Consider the following 26,258-nt stretch of genomic DNA (forward strand, 5'->3'; position numbering starts at 1 on the left):
AAAAAAATTGAAAACCATGTATAATTTTCCTTCCACTTTACAATTATGTGCCACTTTGTGTTAGTCTATCACTTAAAATCCCAATAAAATACATTCACGCATTTGGTTGTACCATGACAAAATGTGGAAAATTTCAAGGGGTATGAATACTTTTTCAAGGCACTGTATCTCTGGTTGTCTAAGGACTGGTTGTTCTGGGTCACAATGGGCTGGATTGTCCTGGGTCTATGCCATTTTGCTCCACCTTGCACGCTACAGGCAATTTAGACAATGCTTGCCCTGTTTTAACATTTGCCATGGAAGATAAGAGTGGATAGGAGTGTCAAGAGGTTTTAGAACACTGAAACATGCAATCAGCTCTGTAGAAGAAGCTCAAATGCTGCTCATACACCAAAAGTTGGGCATGTTCCTATTTTAAATTTCAAACTGATTGATGTGTGGGGCACGCACTGCAACAAGACATACAATATAAAGGTATTGTAGTCACTTAAAAAAAATACTAAAGCTTTACAATGAAATTCAAAGGTAACATCATTAGCCATGGCAATTTGTAAATAACCAAATAACTCAACAGGCACCATGGTAATCTAATCATTTTCCACAAAGAACAGTCACATTATGTCCTGTTATATACCCTGATTTGGAAAATGAAGTACTAAGAATAAACAAAATGCTACTAAGTGTAAAAAACAATTTAAGGAATAAGTAAGATACTTATGGGACATACATTTTTTTAGAGTTTCATAGCATCTAACAATTAGTTTGGTGTTATGCTATGGTTAGTTGAACTCTACAGTAGCCGACTGAATGCAAGCTATAAAAGACTTACATATCTTAAAATTTCATGGAACAACAGATTTCAATTTTATGTCATTCTATTTATCATGATATTGTGTTATCACATTCATTAAATTGATGCAGATTTGTAGTAAAAATATAAAAATAATTTTAGCAGATAACGGGTTAATCTTCCTGATGGAATTTGGTGTTTGAATTAATAGTGTCTTTTTATCACAAGTAACACAGATGTTCACATCTGCTGTTCACTTGCTTAAATTTTAGCCAGTTTTGCATCTCACAATGATAACATATACAGTCATGGTGAGAGAAGGAGAGGGGGGGGGGCTACAAAATATTACAGCATTTTTCTTTGAGAGAAGTAAGTCACACAGAGGTCAGCCAATAGTGTGTGAGTTAAAGTGATGACCAGATATTTTGCAGCCTGTTCATTCTCAGTTTGACTTTCCTTTAGTGTGTGTCAACAAACGCTGTTTGCAAACGCAAGTAAAAGATATTTTCTATATAGCCAAGGCTCTTATATAATCCATATACTTATCCTGGAGTTTGAAAAGCTCCCATTGTCAGACAAAATCACAAGTCAAAATTTTTAAACCATTCTGTCACATGGTTCTATTTATTTTTAAAGTGTTACATCACACCAGAGATTTTAGCAGTACCAGACCACAAAATTATGTATTGCTTAAAAAAAGTGGTATTTGCCATTGGCGTGTTTATATGTTCATCAGGGAGTATGGTCCTGTGTATTTCTTTTACACATACCATTTGTCTTGAGTCATACCGTGGGCATTTTCTGCAGGTATAGTCAAACATGGTACTGTAGCATTTTTTCAAGATACGTTCTTTAAGCTGCCAAGGACAAAACATGTTTAGACCTGAGATAGAATTTAGTGATTATAGGAGATAACATAACGATTAGCTGCTACTAAGCAATGTCTAATAAGTTTAAATACAGAAGATTGAACAGATCAGACTTCTAACTTGTGCCCTGTATGCCTTCAAATTCCAGTTCCCCAAAATGTAAACATATGTTATGCTTCTGGTGGTTCTTTCTTCTCCATATAGTCACATCTGTATGCTCTTTTTGTTCTTTCCCCACCGTTTTTTTTTTTTTCCAGATAACATAAACACAGACTTGGCACAAGGGATATAGCAAAACAATAAATTTTCAGAAGTTTGGATTTATTGAAGGCAAATGTTAATATAGCTCAAAGCCATCATTTGCTGTTTCAACTGCTTCTACTTTCTCAGATGTTTTTTCTTCTTTTTCTCGTTACCCCTCTCATTTATTACTGCTGTACGTCATCACAAGACTTAGCGGTTTATACTTTAAGACAATTGAGCCTTGACAAAATGTGTTTTCAGAGGTGCCTAAAACATAAGAGACCTTTAAATCAAACATTTTATGTTAATAGAGAAAGTGATGATGGGCAAAATATAATTCACTGAGATCTGCAAATAGTATTCAAATATTTTATTGCTGTCACTTTATATATGTGCTATCATAAAATATTACAGTAGAGACATCAACAAGGAAATTGCCATTCCATTTAATTCCAAAGATGTGATTTATGTGGTCATGTACAGTAGGAAACAATTTTAAAAGTTTTGTGAAGTATTTTTTAAAATGTAATAATTTGAAAATAGGCAGGTCCTTTGCTGATTTTTCATTTCAGTTCTGTAATGGCACATACTTAGTCACAAATAAATCTTTCAAATTATAAGCCAAAACCTTTTACATTTTTGGATAGGGAATTTATTTTCTGGTACCTGTGTCTCATTGTGTAGATTCCTCTTCACTGCCTGTCTCATAAACACAACAGGAAGCAAGAGGAAATTTAAATGAGAAAAATCGGTTGACTGTTCTCACCAGAAAAAATGTAACCATTAAAAGTGCTACCCTCTATTTATGTTCTGGTGGTAATTCAAAATGTTGGTGGTCATCATCAGGACAAATAGAGTGGGTGAATCGCGGAGACACAGTGGTGGTTATTTAGTAAAAACTGGAGGGTGCAAAACCTGGTATAGCTCTGCATAGAAACCAATCAGTTTCCAGGTTTTATTGCCAAAGCTTAAAGTGGAAATAAACCCTTTTTTTGATCTTGTACCTACAGGTAAGCCTATAATAAGGCTTACCTGTAGGTACAGTGAATATCTCCTAAACCTTCATGATTTAGGAGATATTCACACTGCATGCAACCGGTGACGTCACCAGCTCATACGCTCTGAAGGGACGGCATACCCTTACTGTCCCTTCAGAGCTCCATGCCACGGTATGTGACTCCCGCGTGCATGAGCGGGAGTGACGTTGTTGCGGCGCAGCCAGACGGCCGAAGGACACAAAACCGTATAGTGGACAGGGTGAAGATGGAAGCACCTTCAGCGGTGACAGCGCGCTGTTGGGGGCTTTGTTCTTAGGTAAGTATTTCATAATGTGCTAGTATGAGACACAAACTAACAATTCATGCCATTGCCCTACAGGGTTAAAAAAAAAGTGGTTTGAACAAGCTGAAGTTAGAAGCTGATTGGCTATGATGCACAGCTGCACCAGATTCTGAGTGCACCGGTTTTAGTAAATCTACTCCGGTGAAACTCTGTGGGAGCATAAAGACACTTTTCGGATTTCAGCGCCACCTGACCACATTTTCTGGTACAATAAATTTTATTGTTGCACGTGAAAGTAACAAGACAGCTGATTACCCACGCAGGGGTTGTACAACAATGAACAGGACCGACAGAGTCAACTCTTCAGCTTGTTTAATTAAAAGGAAAGTATGTTTTTTTTATTCATACTTACCTATGTGGATGCAGCATCAGACTGATGCTGCATCTGTCCCTCGGTGTCTTTGCACTGAGAACAGAGCCACCGAACATCGCCGATGGCTCGTTTTTCACAGATCCCGGGGGGAGAGCTGTTGAATATCAGTCAGCGTCTCTCCTCTCTGCTCCTCCACGCTCATAGGAGTAATAAGCTGTGGAGGGGCAGGGAGCAGCCATCTCAGTGGCTCGCTGAGACGCTGAGACTGCCATCAATCAAGGCAGCTGGCGGATCCAGACTTGGGAAGTCGGGATGACGTCAGCGGAGAGAAGACTTCAGATCGCTCTTTGCTGAAAACGGGTCACAGGAGTGCAAAACGAATTGCACTCCTGTGACCCAGAGAAGAAGCCCAGCCTAAAAAGCTCAGGCTGGAATTCTCCTTTAAGCTTTGACAAAAAAACAAACTGGAAGCTGATTGGTTTCTATGCAGAGCTGCACCGGTTTCTGCACTCTCCAGTTTTAGTAAATCAACCCCTGTGTTTGTACATGTTTCCATTTCCAGTTGTAGCCTTTGTGTATGGGACAGTGGAATCAGCTGCCTGCTTTGTTTGTCCAGGATAATTTATTTGTTATTTTATGTTCTGCAGTCCTGCTTATGGTGGTCGAGATTGTCCTGGTCCCACCTATGAATATCAGATGTGTAACAATGAAGAATGCAGAGGACCATTTGAAGATTTCCGTGCTCAGCAATGTTCACAACGTAACTCATACTATACTTACCAGAATACCAAGCACACTTGGCTTCCCTATGAGCATCATGATGGTGAGAGTGCTTCAAGTTCTATTTTAACAGCAATATCTATTCAGTACATTCCTAAATATTGTATAGTGCTCACATGTAACAGAGTCTTGTTAAACATTAGTTACCTAAATGTAAATTTAAATGTAATCATCCATATTCCCCCAAATATCACATATCCCTAACACCTATCCTTGCCCTTACACCTGACCTTATCCTTCCTTTTTTAACCCACAAAACCCTAAAACTTCCCCTACACAATAAATTGCTTGCTTTCCTCAAATTTATGTATTTTTTTTCCTCCAAATAGAGTTGTCTTTTGGTGGTATTTGATCACCTCTGCAGTTTTTATTTTTTGTGCTATAAACAAAAAACTATTGACAATTTTGAAAAAAAAAACTATATTTTTTACTTTCTGCTATAAAACATGTCCAATAAAAATTATAAAAAAATCCAATTTCTTCATAAATTTAGGCCAATATGTGTTCTACTACATATTTTTGGTAAAAAAAAAAAAAAAAAATCCCAATTAGCGTATATTGTTTGGTTTGCACAAACGTTATAGCGTCTACAAACTATGGGAAATATTTATAGAATTTATTTTTATTTTTTTACTAGTAATGGCGGTGATCAGCGACTTATAGCGGGACTACAATATTGCCGCAGACAAATCAGACACCTAACTGATGCTTTTGACACTTTTTGTGGACCAGTGACACTAATACAGTGATCAGTGCTAAAAATATGCACTGTCACTGTACTAATGACACTGGCTGGCAAGGATTTAACACCAGGGACAATCAAAGGGTTAACTGTGTGCCTATCTAATGTTTCAGTGTATTGGGGGAGGTGTTTTTACTAGTGGAAGACATGGATCGGTGCTTTGCAGAAACACAGGATCCATGCCTTCTGTACTAACAGAACGGTACTCTGCCTTGTTTACTGCCCTTTTGCCTGTGTACCGAACAATCAGCGGGTGGCGGTAAACATTGAGTCCGCGGGACACGCTGATCAGCTCCCGCTGTGTAAGATTACAGCGCTGCGCAGCGTCGCCGCCCTGTAGTAGTAAATCTGCTGTGGGGTGGTCGGCAAGTGGGTTGCGTTAGGCTACATTCACACGGGCAGGTAGGGGTGAATAGCAGGACACAGCAACACCCTGTGCTATGGTCCCTGTGGCCTCCTACAAACTAGCTGCGGCCCGTTTGTGTGCGACCAGAACTCTTCAGAATCTCAGAATTTGGATGCACACTGTCTCTGACCAGGGTCAGTTAGTAGCCGCTGACAGCTACTGCTGTTTGCTCAAAGTATTTTCATGCAGCGTTTATTACCCCCAGCAAGAATGTACTGATTCTCGCCAAGGGCTACCCCTGTGCAGGCATGTGAATGTAGCCTTAAGGAATACATTCTTCAGCACAGGATATAGCACAACATAATTATTTTAGGTAGGATGTATAGACAGCATTGATAGTTTGTATCCACCCTCTAAAAATAAGGCCAGTGAGGAGATGTAGGCAGTTCAGTTATCTTAAATGAAGTGTTATATCCACCATCAAAACTTTACTGCAATCTTGATTTCATTGCAGATGCTCAGAAGTGTGAACTCATATGCCAGTCCAAGGAAACAGGAGATGTGGTATTCATGAATCAGGTGGTTCATGATGGTACCCGCTGCAGCTATAAAGATCCATACAGTGTCTGTGCCAGAGGAGAATGTGTGGTAAGTGCTTAGATCTAGAATATGTAACAGCCAATTCTGTAATGAGATACTACCATTGACAGAGCAAGACCTTTTCATATATATTTTTTAACACATCCCATTTGGGATTATTCTGGGTCAAAATAATATTGTCTTTTTTAACTTCTGTGTGAAAACATTGTTATAGACACATTGATGAAGGCTAGCTTCTGAACTTCATTAACATTGTGATCTCACTCAACATTATTTCCTTCTCTGAAGTATATTTTTTTTTAATACAAAGGGCGTCTTAGACAGTTCTTACTGTGCTCCACTTTTTAGAGGGTGTTTGACGATCAGGAGGCATTACGTTGTATTCTCACGGCCTGTTTTAATCCTGAAAATGGCAACTCCATGCTTGAATGGGTCGCGTTCAGCGATGAAACTGCCTGCCAAATGTGACAGAGGGTTTCATTTTTGCCACGGCCGCCGATGTATGCTCCCTACTGCCTACCCCCCTTAGCTGCAAATGCAGCCAGATGGGGTTTACATATGCCATGGCAAAAATATGCTCCCCGTCATGTTTGGCAGGCAATAACACCGCCGATTGTGACCCATTCAAGCAAATGGGGATGCAGCACAACCGCCCTGAAACTGCATGCAATGCAAGTGGCAGCATTTGCAGGGCAAACTTTTATTTCATTTTTTTATTTATTATAGGTACTTATATATAGCGCCATTAATTTTACGCAGCACTTTGACATATATATTGTACATTTATATATTTTTTTCAGGTACATATATAGAGCCATCAATTTACGCAGTGCTTTTACATATACGTTGTACATTTGCATCAGTCCTTGCCGTCTAGGAGCTTACAATTTATGGTCCCTAAGTTACATTCATACACAATAGGGCCAATTTAGACAGGATCCGATTAACCTACCAGCATGTCTTTGGAGTGTGGTAGGAAACTGGAGTACTCGGAGGAAACCCACGCAGGCACAGGGAGAACATGCAAACTCCAGGCAGGTAGTGTTGTGGCTGGGTCATTCACATCAGTCCCTACCCTCAAGGAGCTTACAATCTAGGGTCCCTAACTCATTGGACACATAGTAGGGCCAATTTAGACAGTAGCCAATTAACCTACCAGCATGTCCTTGGAGTGTGGGAGGAAACCCACGCAGGTACAGGGAGAACATGCAAACTTCAGCCAGGTAGTGACATGGTTGGGATTCGAACCAACAACCCTAGTGCTTCTAGGCGGAAGTGCTGATCACTTGGCAACTGTTCTGCCCAACTCTGCCCCCCCCCCCTTAACTGCAAAGGTCGCCAGATGGGGTATGCATATATCCTGTTGCAAAAATTATACCCCCGTCAAGAAAATCCCCCGTCTGAAAATCATACATCCACAGATCACTTTTCCGAGGTACATCAATAATAGCTACACATCTAAATTTAGCATAATTGTCATAAGAAGAAACCAATCTCTTTAGCTGGTATATATTCCAGTAATCTGAACACCATGACATCACCCCTCGAGCCTGCGGGTCACTGGCAGCTGCTTTGCCCATTTACAAAACAATTCACTCAGTAGCCACTGTGACCAGAATTGGCTATTAGGACTAGCAGAATTAGCAGCTCACAAGTTAAAGCGGAGGTCCACCCAAAAGTAGAACCTTCGCTTATATGCTTCCTTCCCCCTCTGGTGCCACATTTGGTACCTTTCGGGGGGAGGGGGGAACAGGTACTTGCTTTTGACGGGTACTCTTTTCCACTTCTGGGAGAAAGCACCACGACGTCATCCCTGGGAAGTTTGCACCTCCCCCTCCTTTCCCACCACCGGGACAGTTAGAAAGCACAGTGTGCTTCGTGCATGCACAGTAGGGAGCCAGCTGTAAAGCCGAAAGGCTTCACTGCCAGTTTACCTCACCTTGAATGGTGGCGGCAGCACCTGAGAGCCGATACAAAAATTGGCTTCGGATGCCAACATCGCAGGAACCCTGGACAGGTAAGTGTCCTAATATTAAAAGTCAGCAGCTACAGTATTTGTAGCTGCTGCCTTTAAATTTTTTGTGAGGGGGCGGAACTCCTCTTTAACCACTTGCCGACCACCCGCCACAGTTATACTGCGGTAAGGTGGCTCGGCTGCGCAAATCACCGTAGGTGTACGTCAGCTCGTGAACTCTCTTTTGTGTGTGCTCGCTCCCATTGGCCAGCAAGAGAGCCAATCAGCAGGTCCGGCTGACTCTATGTTCGCCGGCCACCCACGATCGTTCCCCGCAGTAACAGAATGGGGATCTGCCTGCGTAAACAAGGCAAATCTCTGTTCTGACAGAGGAGATCACACAGATCATGTCTTTCTGCTATGCAGGAAGATGGATCTGTGTGTTGTCCCAGTGAGCCCTTGCCCCATACAGTTAGAACCCACTGTGAGGGAACACAGTTAACCCCTTCATAGCTCCTGATGTTTACCCCTTCCCTGCCAGTGTCATTAGTACAATAACAGTGTATATTTTTAGCACTGATTACTGTAGTGATGCCACTAGTCCCCAGAAAAGTGTCAAAAATGTCCGTTAGGTATCCGATCTGTCGCAGTCCTGCTAAAAATCACTGATCACCGCCATTAGTAGTAAAAACTAACTAAACATGCCATAACTTTGGAAACTTTGATAACTTTAGTGCAAACCAATCAATCTACACTTATTGGGATTTTTTTACCAAAAATATGTAGCAGAATACAAACAGTATCTCACAAAAGTGAGTACACCCCTCACATTTTTGTAAATATTTTATTACATCTTTTCATGTGACAACACTGAAGAAATAACACTTTGCTACAATGTAAAGTAGTGAGTGTACAGCTTGTATAACAGTGTAAATTTGCTGTCCCCTCAAAATAACTCAACACACAGCCATTAATGTCTAAACTAATGGCAACAAAAGTGAGTACACCCCTAAGTAAAAATTTCCAAATTGGGCCCAAAGTGTCACTATTTTGTGTGGCCACCATTATTTTCCAGCACTGCCTTAACCCTCTTGGGCATGGCGTTCAACAGAGCTTCACAGGTTTGCACTGGAGTCCTCTTCCACTCCCCCATGACGACATCACGGAGCTGATGGATGTTAGAGACCTTGTGCTCCTCCACCTTCCGTTTGATGATGCCCCACAGATGCTCAATAGCGTTTAAGTCTGGGGACACGCTTGGCCAGTCCATCACCTTTACCCTCAGCTTCTTTAGCAAGGTAGTGGTTGTCTTGGAGGTGTGTTTGTTATCATGTTGGAATACTGCCCTGTGGCTCAGTCTCCGAAGGGAAGGGATCATGCTCTGCTTCAGTATGTCACAGTACATGTTGGCATTCATGGTTCCCTCAAAGAACTGTAGCTCCCCAGTGCCGGCAGCACTCATGCAGCCCCAGACCATGACACTCCCATCACCATGCTTGACTGTAGGCAAGACACACTTGTCTTTGTACTCCTCACCTGGTTGCAGCCACACACGCTTTTTGACACCATCTGAACCAAATAAGTTTATCTTGGTCTCATCAGACCACAGGACATGGTTCCAGTAATTCATGTCCTTAAGTCTGCTTGTCTTCAGCGAACTGTTTGCGGGCTGTCTTGTGCATCATCTTTAGAAGAGGCTTCCTTCTGGGATGACAGCAGCCATGCAGACCAATTTGATGCAATGTGCAGCGTATGGTCTGAGCACTGACAGGCTGACCCCCCCCACCCCTTTAACCTCGGCAGCAATGCTGGCAGCACTCATACATCTATTTCCCAAAGACAACCACCTGATATGACGCTGAGCACATGCATTCAACTTCTATGGTCTTTGCCATGAAGTGCCATGTTGAACTTACAGTGACTTACAGTGACCAGTATGAGTGAGAGTGACAACACCAAATTTAACACACCTGCTCCCCATTCATACCTGAAACCTTGTAACACTAATGAGTCACATAACACCGGGGAGGGAAGATGGCTAATTGGGCCCAATTTGGACATTTTCACTTAGGGGTGTACTCACTTTTGTTGTCAGCGGTTTAGACATTTAATGGCTGTGTGTTGAGGTATTTTGAGGGGACAGCAAATTTACACTGTTATACAAGCTGTACACTCACTACTTTACATTGTAGCAAAGTGTCATTTCTTCAGTGTTGTCACTTGAAAAGATATAATAAAATATTTACAAAAATGTGAGGGGTCTACTCAATTTTGTGAGATACTGTATTGGCCTAAATTGATGCCGAAATTTGTTTTTTTACATTTTTTTTTTGGGGGGGGGGGGAATGTTTTATAGCAGAAAGTAAAACATTTTGTTTTTTTTTCAAAATTGTTACTCTTTTTTTGTTTATAGTGCAAAAAATAAAAACCACAGAGGTGATCAAATACCACCAAAAGAAAGCTCTATTATTGGAAAAAAAAGGACATCAATTTTGTTTGGGTACAGCGTTGCATGACTGCGCAATTGTCAGTTAAAGCAATGCAGTGCCGTATCGCAAAAAAATGGCTTGGTCATGAAGTGGGTAAATCCTTCCGGGGCTGAAGTGGTTAAAGTTGATCTTCTTAGGGAATAGCCAATGCTTCTTTTGAAAAGGTGAATGTTCACTGAGCTTAGTAAATAAGGCAAAGCTGTGTGCAATTTGTTTACCCAGTCACAGGCAAGGGAAATTCATTTGGATGATGGATGGCTGGAGTGAACACAGCTTTACCTTATTTACTAGGATCAGTAAACAATCACTTTACAAAGTTTAGGTAATCAACCCAATTTCCTTTCTAGTTTACATATGAACTCCAAACAGATAAATACACGCATAGCATGCATATAAGGAAGCTGCTCTATCTGGCAAAGGATTTGTATTTCTATTCATCTAGTTTAGATAGCATAGGCAGGCAAATGACATCACTCTCTCTGTTACAGTTTTAGATTGTAATAGGGATACAGTGGTGTACTCTTGCAATCCCCAGTCCATTGATTGGACAGTAAAGGCACATCAGATGACTGTCATCTCTGTGTTCACTCTGCTCTCTCCTTCAGCATGTTCCCCACGGTATCCCTCCTACATGTTTTAATGCAGCCCACTTTACTTCCTGTACTTCCTGTCCCATAGTCAAAGCAGGAAGTGAGAGAAAACCCTCCAAAGTGAGAGAATCCCTGATTGTCACCAGAGTCACAAGAACTATTGTCCACATTGAAAGACTTTCCTTCTCTTCCTGTTCTGGGGACAACCCAAAATATGAGACTTTTTTTTCACTTTCAGTTTTGGTGATGCCTTTATTCTAGCAACCAACGTGGTGGTAATGGTTTTTTTTTTGGAATGATCAACATAATATTTTGATCATATTTTTAATGTTTTGCAAAGGCCTCTTTTCACATGGGTACACTTAAAGTGGTTGTAAACCCAGTTCATGAAACATGAACTAAACACATATATCTGCAGTGTTTACTTATCTATCTCCAAAGCTCTAAGTGCCATTTCTCTCTGGTGCCCTGTTCCTCTCTTATCAGCATGAGTCACTTCTGACAAGCTCTCCGACACATGAGACAACAGTGGCTGAAAATTTGTGTTGGGGAGGGAGCTTATAGGGAGATAAGCAGAGAGCTTGTCTATTCATACTACAGCTCTGCATGTTCCTTTGTTCTTCTGCCTATGTGGTGGTGGTGGTGGGGGGGGGGGGTGTCCTTTTCCTCCAATCAGCTCTCACACACTGTAAGTCTATTCTCCCTACCCACCCCCATGTGCTGCTGAAAGCGGAAGAATGATTTTTAGCATGACCTGCACTTTCCAAAGTGTGTAGAAAGCTGAAGACAGTAGATATAGAAGTAAAACTTATGTAGGGAGATTTGTTTAATCTCTGTGTATCATCTGAGGCTGTTCACTTCACTTGGTATATGTGAGGGTTTACAACCACTTTAAGCATACACATTTTTGAGGCTGTATTTGCCCACACATGATACAATTCATTGTGCAAGAAGTCCCATTCATGTCAATTGGGATGCAGCTGCTGCACAGACATAGCCGCTGCTTCCAAATTGGCATCCATGCAATTGTGGGTATGTGTCCCCGGGCACAGACAGTGTGAATCTGGAAACAGGACCCCACATGAATGTCAAATCAAGAGCACTGTCTGTGCAGCTGTTGTGTCCCAATTGGCATGAATGGGACTTCTTGCACATGCGACCCTGCGGGCAAACCCATGCCTCATATAGGAGTATACTTAGGTACGCCCGTGTGAATGAGGTCTAATGCCCCGTACACACGGTCGGACTTTGTTCGGACATTCCGACAACGAAATCCTAGGATTTTTTCCGACGGATGTTGGCTCAAACTTGTCTTGCATACACACGGTCACACAAAGTTGTTGGAAAATCCGATCGTTCTAAACGCGGTGACGTAAAACACGTACGTCGGGACTATAAATGGGGCAGTGGCCAATAGCTTTCATCTCTTTATTTATTCTGAGCATGCGTGGCACTTTGTCCGTCGGATTTGTGTACACACGATCGGAATTTCCGACAACGGATTTTGTTGTCGGAAAATTTTATATCCTGCTCTCAAACTTTGTGAGTCGGAAAATCCGATGGAAAATGTGTGATGGAGCCTACACACGGTCAGAATTTCCGACAACAAGGTCCTATCACACATTTTTCATCGGAAAATCCGACCGTGTGTACAGGGCATAAGAGTGCAATAATAGTGCAGTTTAACAACACTTAAGAGTTTTAAAGACTTGTATATCTACTGCTTCTCTACCTCTTACAAATTTCAAGCTCTTCGCCAGGGGCGACTTCAAATGATTGGTTGCAAACAATCTATTGTAGCCAGTCCACCCTGCTCCCCAGTGAAAGTGGCTGTGAGGGGTGACTTCGATGCTTTTTTGACAACCATTCAGTGTCTCCAGTCTTCCCTGATTCCTAGTGAAAGGAGCTGGCAGGGGTGCCTTCCACTGCTTGGTTGCAGTCCAATGTGGCCAGTCTTCCCTGATTCCCAGTGGAAAGGGCTGTCTTACAGACATGTCAGTTTTATAATACAGTACAGGGGGTCCCCTAGTTACAAACATCCGACTTACAAACGACTCCTACTTACAAACGGAGGCAGACAACAGGAAGTAAGATGAAATCTACCCCTAGGAAGGGAAATTCACTCCTGTAAGTGCTATTTTGGGGAAAAGGTACCTCCACTGATGCTTTATCACCAAGGCTTGTTTCCACAACAACCCAAAATTTTCAAAATCCAATTGTCATTGGGACAGAAAGTGAGGTGAAATCTTCTGAACATGGGCACAGACAGCAAAACAAATGTTACAGGGGTGATAAACCTTCCCTATGCTATCCAAAAAGCTTAAAAATAGTTTTTTTGGCTGGAGCTACACTTAAAAAATGTACCTGTTCCGACTTACAAACAGATTCAACTTAAGAACAAACCTATAGTCCCTAACTTGTTTGTAACCCGGGGACCCCCTGTATATCAATTTATATACACACAGATAGCTTTGACCTAGTTGTACAATGTAGTCTGATAATTTGTAAAGTAAATGTATTGATGTTTAATGGTGTGCATTCAAATGCTGGTCTCTCTCTGGTTATATGATATAGAAAAGTCAAAGCAATTTATTATCCAAATTCAAAACAGTGCTACGCTGCTTACTAGTTATCAGTAATTAACATTGGGGTGCATGCAGCAGCCATGATGTGTTTTTTTTTTTTTTCAAATTTTTTATTTAGTCAAAGAACATGGTTCAAGGACATACAGCATAATATGAACAGTTTTGGTATACTATACATCATAACAGATATTCATTACATAAAATGAAACATTGCAAACCCAGGATGACATTATGTCCATTGGCTACCCGAGGTACCTTGTATATGCCAGGCTAGAGGTAAGGAAGATAGAACCTCAGAGCCAGGTATTATTAAGGTAAGTCATAGCCAAAAGTCTAATATGTTCTGATAGGGTGAGGCCTCGGAACCAGCCCAAATCAGTTTTCTGATTTTGTATAGAAAAAGAGTAACATGGAGCCATAAGGACACTGGTCCATAAAGAAGAAATAGCATAATATTAGAGAAGAGGAAGAAAGGGCATAAGAGAATGAAGAAGAGTAAGTGCTGGGGGAGGGAGAGGAACACGGGATGAGATGTGGAGGGGGGGGGGGGGTCAGGGAAGAAATGGAGAGATACGAAATGTGAGGTCGCAGACCGCATAGTTAGCAGACGGGAAGCAGGTTTGGTATTTCTAGAAAACCAACTGGGGTCGTGGTCCAAGTAAGATAGGTTTAGTTGGCAGGGTCACAGTCAAGGAGGGCTCTACCTTCACCAGAGAAGACGAACATGTTCCAAAGCGACCAAGTCTTGGAGTAGCGTTCCTGTTAGTGGCGTGCCGAGAGAATGAGGTCTTACAGCTTATTTATTTTCCCTACCTTTCTAAGCCACATTCCGATGGTCGGAGGCTGTGGGAATTTCCATTTAAGAGGAATGCATGCCTTGGCAGTGTCCAGGAGATGGCGAATGATTAATTTTTGTAAAAAAAATACAGTGGATAGTGGCACAGGCTGTAGTATATAGCACGTAGCATAAGTCCATAAGCTTTGTGTGAGAAGACAGTCTAATGTCAGGGCAGCCTTGCAGAGAGAGTTGATGCACACTCCAAACATGTGAAGAGAAAACAAGAAATAGGCGCCTCTGAGTGAAACTGTTTGTGTTTAATAGACAAAACGTATTAAAAGACTCACGTTGTGGTATCTTTAGACAGGCACAGTGAAGTCCAGTGAAAATGCATTATCTCCATCTTTAGCTGTCAGCAGTGAGCTCTTCCTGTTGATCTGTGGGTGGCCAACGTACTGGCCTGCAGGAGCCTTTTGGCACTCAAACGGTATCCATAACGAGGTCTAGAACGCAGCTGATGGATCACAGGAAAGGGCTGGAACGCAGCGTATGGCGTCACGAACGTTACAGTGACGCGTTTCAGAGCGTGCGCACTGAAGGGATGTTAGCAGTGCGCTCTCATTTGTCAAGCTGACGAGAAAAGGCTGCGAACAGCCTTTTTATGTGCCTTGGTGGTACTGCCACCCAGTGGGCAAAATAGAAATTGCAGTCCAAACATATAGGTGGAGGCTTGCAAATTAAATACAATTGAATGAAGTAAGAGAGGAGGTAATATATACATACATATCTCTCTAAATATTTGGACAATAATATATAACACTGGAAATGGATCAGAAATACAAAAATAATATATAAATTATGTAAACACTTTAGAAACAAAATAGACAAACATTCATAACCATATAACTCAATAATTGGCTAAACGAAATATTGTTATATGCATGCTAACAAGACATGACTGCGAGCATAGGATAGATAAAAAATTGAAATGAATATTAAGAGTAGGTTATTTTTATGAACAGTGATACCTAGCTAGTATATAGGAAAATAATATCGATATACAGTATCTCACAAAAGTGAGTACACCCTTCACATTTTTGTCAATATTTTATTATATCTTTTCATGTGACAATGCTGAAGAAATGAAACTTTGCTACAATATAAAGTAGTGAGTGTACAGCTTGTATAACAGTGTAAATTTGCTGTCCCCTCAAAATAACCCAACACACAGCCATTAATGTCTAAACCACTGGCAACAAAAGTGAGTACACCCCTAAGTGAAAATGTCCAAATTTGGCCCAATTAGCCATTTTCCCTCCCCGGTATCATGTGACTCGTTAGTGTTACAAGGTCTCAGGTGTGAATGGGGAGCGGGTGTGTTAAATTTGGTGTTATCGCTCTCACTCTCTCATACTGGTCACTGGAAGTTCAACATGGCACCTCAAAGAACTCTCTGAGGATCTGAAAAAAGAATTGTTGCTCTACATAAAGATGGCCTAGGCTATAAGAAGATTGCCAAGACCCTGAAACTGAGCTGCAGCATGATGACCTTACAGTGGTTTAACAGGACAGGTTCCACTCAGAACAGGCCTCGCCGTGGTCAACCAAAGAAGTTGAGTGCACGTGCTCAGCGTCATATTCAGAGGTTGTCTTTGGAAAATAGATGTATGAGTGCTGCCGGCATTGCTGGGGTGGGGGGTCAGCCTGTCAGTGCTCAGACAATACACCAGACACTGCATCAAATTGGTTTGCATGGCTGTTGTCCCAGAAGGAAGCCTCTTCTAAAGATGATACACAAGAAAGCCCGCAAACAGCTTACTGAAGACAAGCAGACTAAGGACATGGATTACTGGAACCATGTCCTGTGGTCTGATGAGACCAAGATAAATGTATTTGGTTCAGATGGTGTCAAGCATGTGTGGCGGCAACCAGGTGAGAAGTACAAAGACAAGTGTGTTTTGCCTACAGTCAAGCATGGTGGTGGGAATGTCATGGTCTGAGGCTGCATGAGTGCTGCCGGCACTGGGGAGCTACAGTTCATTGAGGGAACCATGAATGCCAACATGTACTGTGACATACTGAAGCAGAGCATGATCCCCTTCCTTCGGAGACTGGGCTGCAGGGCAGTATTCCAACATGATAACAACCCCGAACACACTTCCAAGACGACCACTGCCTTGCTAAAGAAGCTGAGGGTAAAGGTGATGGACTGGCCAAGCATGTCTCCGGACCTAAACCCTATTGAGCATCTGTGGGGCATCCTCAAACGGTAGGTGGAGGAGTGCAAGGTCTCTAACATTCACCAGCTAGCTCCATGATGTCGTCATGGAGGAGTGGAAGAGGATTCCAGTGGCAACCTGTGAAGTTCTGGTGAACTCCATGCCCAAGAGGGTTAAGGCAGTGCTGGACAATAATGGTGGCCACACAAAATATTGACACTTTGGTCCCAGTTTGGACATTTTCATTTAGTGGTGTACTCACTTTTGTTGCAAAGCGGCTTAGACATTAATGGCTGTGTGTTGAGTTATTTTGAGGGGACAGCAAATTTACACTGTTATACAAGCTGTACACTCACTGCTTTACATTGTAGCAAAGTGTAATTTCTTCAGTGTTGTCACAGTGTTGTCACATGAAAAGATATAATAAAATATTTACAAAAATGTGAGGGGTGTACTCACTTTTGTGAGATACTGTATATCTATACAGTATATATTGTGTATATCCATACAAGCCGGCAGAATGTGCCTACATGCATGGGACAGATTCATAATGTTTTTACTAAAATATGATGGAAATTAGTTAATATTAATAAGAAAGGTTGTAATTATATGAATGATGACATATATTATTTTTTGTAGATTCTCCCAGGGGCATTAGAGGCATGAAGGAGGAAAAAGGCTGGGTCGTCCGGTATCGGGCAATAATCAGAAGTTGCAGGAAAAATTCTGTGTAACCTCACCAGCGTTCTTTACCATCTAGTTAGAATTTTAAAGTTAGTTTCTTGCACCTTCGTGTAGATAGAGGATTTGTACGTAAATTGGAGGATATGTTGTCCTTTGTTGTGTACTGAACGAGTTACCAAGATCCCGCTCCCATTCGCGAATGCAGCCTAGGGAATGGGGTTTCGAAGGTGTGATCAGTAGGTTGTAGTTGGCTGAGAGCGTGTGAGGCATTGCTCCCAAATCCGAGCAGTACTCCTCAAAAGTTATGAGGGGTCTACTGAAGCTGTTTGGGGACGGGAGGGATCAGAGAAAATGAGTGAGTTAAAGAGCCTTTCAAAATCCCAAACAGAAGGTACCAGCCGGATTAACAAGAGCTGAGATTGACGGCCAACACCCCTCAATTAAGAAGTGAGAGGCCTGCGAACATCCTGCTCTCATCAAGTTCCGAAAGGTTGGATACCGAAATCCCGGGGTGAAAAGTGGGTTCCCTAATATTGGGAATAATGGGTCGGGGACGAGAGAGGAGTGTGTGTAAGCAAGGTCGAACAGAGTTTCGCTGTTTGGCCGATCAGAGGGTGGCATTTCACCTCCCTCGGCAGAAAGACATAGCACCAAGGTGCTTTACAGAGGGGTAAGACACTTTGAGCTTGCTTAACCCGAACCCTTAATTTGAAGTCGCCATGTCTATTCCAATCAAATAATACTACTTAGGTGTATAGCCTGGTAGTATTTGCCTATGTCTGGCACTGCCAGTCCCCTGTATTGTTTGGGTAGTGTGATCTGGCTGCCTTTCAATCGTGGGCATTTATGGGTCCATATGAATGCAAAAAATACCTCTTGGATCTGTTTGAAGTAGTTAGATGGGATATGGATTGGTAGAGCTTGTATGAGATATAGGAACTTAAGAAGGATACTAATTTTGAGAATGTTGCAGCAGCAAAACAACGAGTGGAGTCCGATGTTCCATTTGTCCAGAAGAGCTCTGAATTTTTTCAGTAGTGGTGGGAAGTTTAGTTTGAATATTTTGGATATGTTGGAAGTGATAAGCATGCCCAAGTATGTCAGTGCTGTGCTGTTTCATTTTATTTTAAAGTTGCTCTGGAGTTGTGAGAGAGTCGGCTGCGGGAGGTTGATTCCCATTGCTTTGGACTTGGAGAAATTAATTTTGGAGATTGGAGAGGGCAACATATATCTCAAATTCTTTCATCAGATTTGGGAGTGAGATCAGGGGGTTGTGAAGGAGAATAACATGTCGTCAGTATAGGCGGAGTTTTGTGTTGGGTATCTCCAATCATTATGCCAGTTACACCCGGGTTTAAACGTACGGAACATAAAAAAAGTTCCAGTGACAGGGCGAAGAGGAGGGGCAACAATGAGCATCCTTGTTGCGTTCCATTTGTAATTTTAAAGGGTTGAACCCCATTGACTTGAACTCAAGCTGAGAGGCGAGAGTAAATTGTGGAAATCCACTGAAGCATATTGGTGCCGAAGCCAGGATACTTTAAAACTGAAAGCATGAAGTTCCAATTCACCCTGTCAAAGGCCTTCTCCATGTCGGTACTAAGGAACATACATTGGGTGCGGGATTTGTTGGCTACATGTAATAAATTTAGTACCTTGGTGGTATTGTCTCTAGCTTCTTGGGTGGGGGCGAAGCCTACTTGATCTAAATGGACTAGATTCAGAAGAAGGTGTTGAATCCTATTTGCCAATTTCGTGAAGAGTTTGAGGTCTAGATTGAGCAACGAAATCGGCTGATAGCTTCCACAGGAGGTTGGGTCTTTGCCCTCCTTAGGGATCACTGATATATGGGCCTGTAAGGTGTCTACCACAAATGTTGCGGTAGAGCCTATTCCGTTAAACAGTTTGACCATGAATGGGGCAAAAGAAGGTAGTAAGACCTTATAATATTGGATAGTAAGGCCGTCCAGGCCTGGCGCCTTCCCTGGTTTAGTGGCCCCTATGGCTCCCTGGAGTTCCTCTGTGGTGATGGGGTCTTCTAAGGCTTCCCTATCCGCACTGGATAGTTAGGGCATATGGGAGGAGGACAGGTATGAATTTATGTGTTCCTGTGGTGGTGACCTAGTTGTCAGGTTGTATAGTGAGTTATAACATTTCTGAAACTCCCGTGCTGCATTGTGAGACATTGTAACCTTGGGTCCGTGTTGCGGTATCAGATAAGGCACATAGGTTGCCAGTTTCTGTTCTCTCAGGGATCTAGCTAGCATCCTGCCGCATTTATTTCCGGACGATATTTTCCGACAGATCTGCAGCGCCACTTTGGCTTTAAATTGCAGGAGGTCTGTAATTTGTGTACCTGGGGTGAGGAGTTCTTTCTCTAGGGAAGGGGACGGTGCATGTTTATGATGGGCTTCTAGGGTTTTCAAATCCTCCAACAACGATGTTAACTGTTTGGTACGTTGTCGCTTGAGCCTCAACCCATGCTTGATAAGCACACCGCGAATGACTGCTTTGTGCGCCTCCCAAACAATACCAGGGTCACAGTCTGATGTGTCGTTGGTTCTGAAGTAAAAATCTAGTTCCCTAGTGACATCTGCAAGCACTTCATTGTCCTGCAGGAGGCTTTCATTTAGCCTCCAGCTTCTGGACCTGGATGTCATGGAGTCAGTGAGAGCATAGGACAGGAATACCGGGGAATGGGTGGACCATGTAATGGAGCCTATGGTGGAGGCGCGTACTGCATGTAATTGAGCGTGGGGCATTAAAAAGTAGTCAATGTGCGAGTATACCTTGTGGGGCAGTGAACAGAAAGTGGAATTTCTTTCTGTGGGATGTAAAATGCACCACACGTCAATTAGTTGGCTCTTATGTAAAGAATGGGCAATGCGTTTACAAGAGCCAGGGGAGATGGAGGACATACTCAACTCAGATGTGATTAAGGGGATGTTCAGGTCCCCCCCTCCACAATCAATTGTCCCTCGGCAAAATCCATCAAGCGTGCTAGCATCTTACTTATGAAGACATCTTGGTGGTCATTAGGGACTTAGAGACTTGCCAGGGTAACTTTGACAAGTCATGCCTTTTAAAAACAGGAATTGATCTCCAGGGTCTGTAATGGACTCTATGCAGGACCATGGCACTCTGCTTGAAAAAAGAATAGAAACTCCCCTGCGACTTTGCCGTCAGATTGGTGGAATGGTAATCCATTGGGAAGGACCGATTCTTGAGTATGGGTAATTTTTTGTCCCTAAAATGGGTCTCCTGTACAAAAGCTACATCTGATTTAAGACAATGTACGTCTTGCAGGAGCATCAGTCTTTTCTCTGGAACATTAAGTCCTTTAGCGTTGAGCGAAATCACATTGATAACCTCCATGGGTAAGGGTGGAATGGGGTAAAAAGCGGGGGGGATAGATAGAGTAGAAAAAGCTAGAAAAGAAAAAATAGTAGTAGCTGAGCAGAAGAAGATAATAATTCACTAAGATGGAAGCAAACTATTGCTATTACGCTCACTGGTCCGAGACCGGAGACTGAGCGTTGGCCTATGTGAGGGTGTGGACAGACACAACTGGGAATGGAGCCCCGGCTGCCCCCACCCACCCCAACCTTGAAAATCAATAAAAACAGTTAAGCCCAAAATTTGATGTGCATAAATCAACATGCACAAACAATATACAACAGCATTACGAAGAGCAGCAAATGCAGTAAATAATAAGTCTAGTAACTTAAACTGTAACTTCAACTATAACAGGTGGTATGGTCATCCCCGAACTGTAACCCGATGCACACAAGGGTTCAAGGCATACCAGACCTCCAATAGTCTGCTCGTTTGCATAAGAGTTCCCCCTTCCCCGAAAGGGAGAAGAAATCTCCATACACCCATGGGCACCGATGACCAGCTCACCCCAAGTACAGCAGAGAAATTACAGCGTCTCGGAGGTGTTTACAAAGGCCCATCATAAGCTTGAGGCCTCCATGGGGGTGGGGGAGGTAGGGAAGTTATGGGGAGGAGAGGCGTTAAGGAGGGGGAATGGGAGGGGGGGTGTTGGCGGAAGGAAGGGCCGCTAGAAGGGCTGTACGTGTCTTCACAGAAATGACACAATATATGCAAATCTACCATTGCAAAAAGTTCCAGCCCCCAAGCAGCAGACCCATGAAAGAAGTCTAACATGGCGATAACAGGCAGGGAAATGTTAAATATTAAGGCAGACAAATTTAGATATGTAAATTCAATGTCTCCACTGCCCTAGTGCAGCATGTAGTAAACAATATATATTCCTGAGTGAGCCGGTTTAACAACGGTGCAATAGTAAACATTAGGCAGAGGCAGGGGGAAGACTGGAGGGCATCACACCCATGTATAAAACAGTATAGTCCTTTAGCAGGAAAACATTAAGGCTCTAAGACCTTGTTGAAGAATCTGTAGAAAGTTACTGAGTGTACTGCTAGATGGGAATTGTGTAACAGAGGAAGAAATTGAGGCACAAAGACCTTGCAGTCATATCAGGTCAGGTATCACAGCCTGTGAGCGGTATACGGGTACGCACCTGTAGAGCTCCAAGGAGGGACGGAGGTCCTCTAAAGTGCAAGTAAGGGAGGGAGCCAGCCACCCCAGCTGTATGTGAGTGGTGGGGACTGCTAGGAATGTCCGCCATTAGTCTCGTAGTCACGTACCTCACAGTAGCTGGAGTAGAATAAGCGCCATCTAGGATTCCTGTGACTGTTCTCTGGAGGGGGCACGTGATCTCCACCAGGGTCTCTGCTGGCGTGCTTGAGGGAAACTCCGGGGACCTGGAAGGCCGGGGCGACCCCCTGTGCGTGGAATAATCTGGAGCCAATTTGGGATCTGGATGGGTTCCACATCGAGGAAGGCAAATAATTCCAGTAGGTCAGCAGGGGTAGGGAGGGTAAAATAGGAGGCTCTCTAAAAGGTGATCGCCAGCAGGTGACAACATCTGTAGGTGCAGCCACGATCTCTAGCCAGGTCAAGGACAGGGCGCAAGCGGGCCCTGTGCTGAAGTGTTGCCCTAGACAGGTCTGGGAGAATTTTGATGGGGCACCGTCAAATTCGATCTTACCAGCTGCCCAGGCTGAACAGAGGATCAGTTCTTTTTGTGGGTAGCGATGAAGACGGCACACCACATCCCAGGCCTTTCGGGATCGTTAGATCTGGGGCCCAGAGGCCCTATGGACCCTGTCCAACTCCACTGTAAGCTGAGAGGATATGAGGACTTTTTAAAAGATGGCACTCACCGTGGCTGGAAGGTCTTTGGTGCCTGTAACCTCTGGTAGTCCCTGCATCCACAAGTTGTTTCTGTGGCTTCTATGTTCCAGGTCTTCCAGGGGAAGTTGAAGATCGACCGCCGTGTCTGCTTGGAAAATGCGGGAGCATTCTAGGGCTGCCACACGATGCTCCAGGGAGGATATCAATGCTTCCCCTGTATCCACCCTCTCCGAGAGCGAGTGGACGTCTGGATGTCCCGTCGGTGCATCTTCTCCACTCGGAGGATCAGGGCCTCAATGACTTGCCTCGTGGGTAGGGCCTGTAGGAGTGCCCGGATATCTCCGTCTAGGCGGCTTGTGTCCCCCCCCCTTGGTGAGGAGTTAGTCATCTCCCATGGGTCTGGACAGAAGAGTGCAGGGGTCTCCGGAAAAGAGTCAGAGATGAAGGAGGGGGCATCAGATGCAGCCGGATCCGGCATGGTCTGGGTGCACTGGCCTGAGCCACGAGGTGTCGCCACTATGGCGTCCGGAGAGGTGTGGTGTGTGTGTGCTGGAAATAATGTTGTATATCCCCCTGGGAGGTGCGGGAACTGGCTGCTCGGGCTGACGATCTGGACCTGTACTTTCTCGCCATTAGCATGTCGGTGTAACAGGTGGTGGATGTCAGCACTGTGTCGGGATAGGCAGGGGAGGCCCGGAGCTCACATAAGACATGTCCTCACACCGCCATGTCCAGGCCACGCCCCCGTGATGTGTTTTTATTTATTATTTATTGGGATGGGTTCTATATCTATAGGCAATTAGTAAGCAGGGCAGCACAGTTTTGAGTTTGTATTTCTGTTGGATGTGGGAACACATTGGGGTTCACTCAGCAGCTTTGAGGTGTTATTTATTATTTATTGATTGTTTCTTTATAGGTGGCAGCACATAAGAATTATTTGGTACTTTATCAAAGTAAATTGTTACATTTGACAAAATGTCGAAGGCTAGGTTCTCACTAACCTGCACAGGAAAATTCAGCAGTTTACTGAATAGGCTAGTGTCAGTGACCACTCTGGTTAGTGCATATCTTATACAGATATATGCATTGCATACAGATATGAAGAAAAATTTGAAGTGTGTGTATATATGATGTCTGGTGGCTCATGTCCCTAATGGGGATTGAAATATTTGATTCATTTGTCTTATGTTTATTTAAAGAGGTTGCAATTCTAGGGGTTGTAATTCTATGTGTTATGCATTCTATGCATTAAGGTGAAAAACCTTCCATGGTGCTGCAGCCCCCCCAAGCCCCCATTTTACTTACCTGACCTGATCCTTCTCTGGCCGGGAACGAGCACACCAGCTCTAGCTGGTGTCTCGTGTCCTGATTGGATAGATTGATAGCAGCGCAGCCACTGTCTCCCGCTGCTGTCAATCAAATCCAATGATGCGGTGTCGGGGGGCGGGCCGAGTCCTGCATTCTGTGTGAATGGACACAGATGCGGGACTCGGGAGCGCGCCTGCACGGGTGTCCACCAAGGAGAGCGCTGATCCAACGTGGACACTGGATGCAGGGAGGAGCAAGGAGCGCCGCTGAGGGACCCCAGAAGGGGTAGATCGGGGCCACTCTGTGCAAAACTAACTGCACAGTGGAGGTAAGTATGACATGTTTGTTTGTTTTTTTAAAAACGAGGGTTTACAACCCCTTTAATTAATTGAACTGGCCCTCCCACATGAGGGAGGGGTCCGGCGCACAAGATTAAAATCCCAGTTATTCTATAAGAACCATCTATCTGCATACTAAACTTAGCTCTGAAGAAGAGGGTATACCCCTCGAAACACGCCAGCTCATTTTGGACTTTCATCCCACCCCAGTGTACTGCCCAGCAGATCATGCTGGGTGATACATATGATGGTCTTTTCCTTATCTGATTGATTTTATCACTCGTTTGTGAGTATGTTATTTTACCTATAAATACATTTTAGTGTTGCAAAGGTAACGCGCAAGGCTGGTGCGCCCTCTGTTTTTATTTCCTTTTGGGAGTTGTGCAGTGCCTGTTGCAGCGTATCACATGGCTTGTTTTTTTTTTTTTGTTTTTTTTTCAGCTTTAATTGAAGTGTCATATAGTGACACTTCATTAATGTCCCTGAGCTGCTGTGGGGTGACATGCAGTGCCATCCAATATAGTTTGGAAAAATGAAGACATGCTGCATTTTTCCACACTATAGCACACAACACATCACACAAGTATTGTGGTATGAATGAGACACATATAAAACAATGATTTTCTATGTGCCCCAGCGGTGACCTGCATTTATTCAGTGCAGAAAAATGCAGGTCACCACTCATAGCGTGAACAAGCCTTAACCTTTTTGCAAAACCCATTAAAGGCAATTGTGTACAGATGTGGTTATACTCTTTCATTCATTGAATATAAAAGAATATAAAAAAGAACATCTACTGAAAATAGATACAGTACATTCTTTGATACTTATATACTTTAAAGCAAAATTTGACAATCTGCTTACAGATGTTAGCTTGTGGTCAGCTATGTCTCTGAACGCACCAGATCTTAATAATTCTTTTTATTAAAGAAAAAGTCCTTTAATGTAAAAAAAAATGTAAGAAAGATTCTTATCTCCTGGCAATTCAGTACATGGCTGGATATATGTTCCTAAAGTGTTTATGATCATCTTGGTTTATTATGTTTATTGCAGTAACTTGAGTTTTCCAGATGCAGAAAGCAGTGGAACCAAACCTAATTACTATTTCACATATGGTTCTTGTAGTTATTTCTTGTTGCAAACAAAAGCCTTGGTTATACAGTGAGTGAAGAAGTTGTTATGAAAGTATTGGCTGCTCATCACTGAAGTAGTATAAATATACTCAGCCTAACACATTGAACACAATAAATTAAACATTCCCCAGGCATCTTTTTGTATTTTCCCAGCATCAACAACGTTCAATGTTGCTGGCTCTTGCTCACTCAGTTCTGCTTCTCTGAACTTCCAATCTTCATATGAAAGAATTAACAATGGAGAGTGCAATTTCAAGCCAGTCTGTTATCTTGGAGAAGGGATGAGCAGGGGGGTGCCCTGCCATCTTAGGCTATGGGGCTTAGGGTGCCCACGTGTCCCGGATTGCCCGGGACATTCCCGCAATTGGCAGGTCTGGGGCTGTGTTTTTCCCATGAGACACACAGTGTAGGCACATACAATTCCAGTCCCTAAATGTAAGGGTGGCTGCATAATATGCTGCAAGACAAAGGAGCCACCCTGAAACAGGAAACCTAGGGCAGCAGTCATGGCACTGACTTAATGTGGAATTTCTGCGTAACCTCATCTGTACTGTGAATTTTCCACGTCCTGTTTTTATGAGCGTTTTACACACATTTTTAGGTGTGCTGCTATTAAACATTAATTAGAATGCCTGTTTTATGAAAGGTCATCAAAGATGCAGCATGCAGGACTTTAATGCACTTGCATAAAAACTTACATTCTAATGGCAGAGCACCTAAAAATGCATGTAAAATGTGCACACATATGTGAACTTGGCCTAAATATTCCTAAAAATGCCAACAATGGTTATAACCTTGTGAGCTGCCACACTAAGCCCAAATTAACCTAAAATAAACACAGAATATATAACTATAATCAGCTGCCCGCACTTCCCACACTTCCCCAGATTGTGATAATGCAATATACATGTGCCTGGGCACACCCTAATCGCT

The 26,258-nt window shown here is 43.1% G+C and overlaps 1 protein-coding gene across 1 annotated transcript in view; it reads left to right on the top strand.

Moving 5' to 3' along the window:
• Positions 1-26,258, top strand: part of ADAMTS14 (ADAM metallopeptidase with thrombospondin type 1 motif 14) — a 351,673-nt gene that overhangs the window by 209,768 nt on the left and 115,647 nt on the right. The window contains exons 12-13 of the mRNA XM_073596577.1: positions 4,204-4,379; positions 5,939-6,072. Of these exons, the coding sequence (XP_073452678.1) occupies positions 4,204-4,379; positions 5,939-6,072 (310 nt within the window). The remainder of the gene's footprint in view (positions 1-4,203; positions 4,380-5,938; positions 6,073-26,258) is intronic.

This window comes from Aquarana catesbeiana, linkage group LG08, assembly GCF_042186555.1.
Source record: "Aquarana catesbeiana isolate 2022-GZ linkage group LG08, ASM4218655v1, whole genome shotgun sequence".
In the NCBI taxonomy this organism is placed as follows: Eukaryota; Metazoa; Chordata; class Amphibia; order Anura; family Ranidae; genus Aquarana; species Aquarana catesbeiana.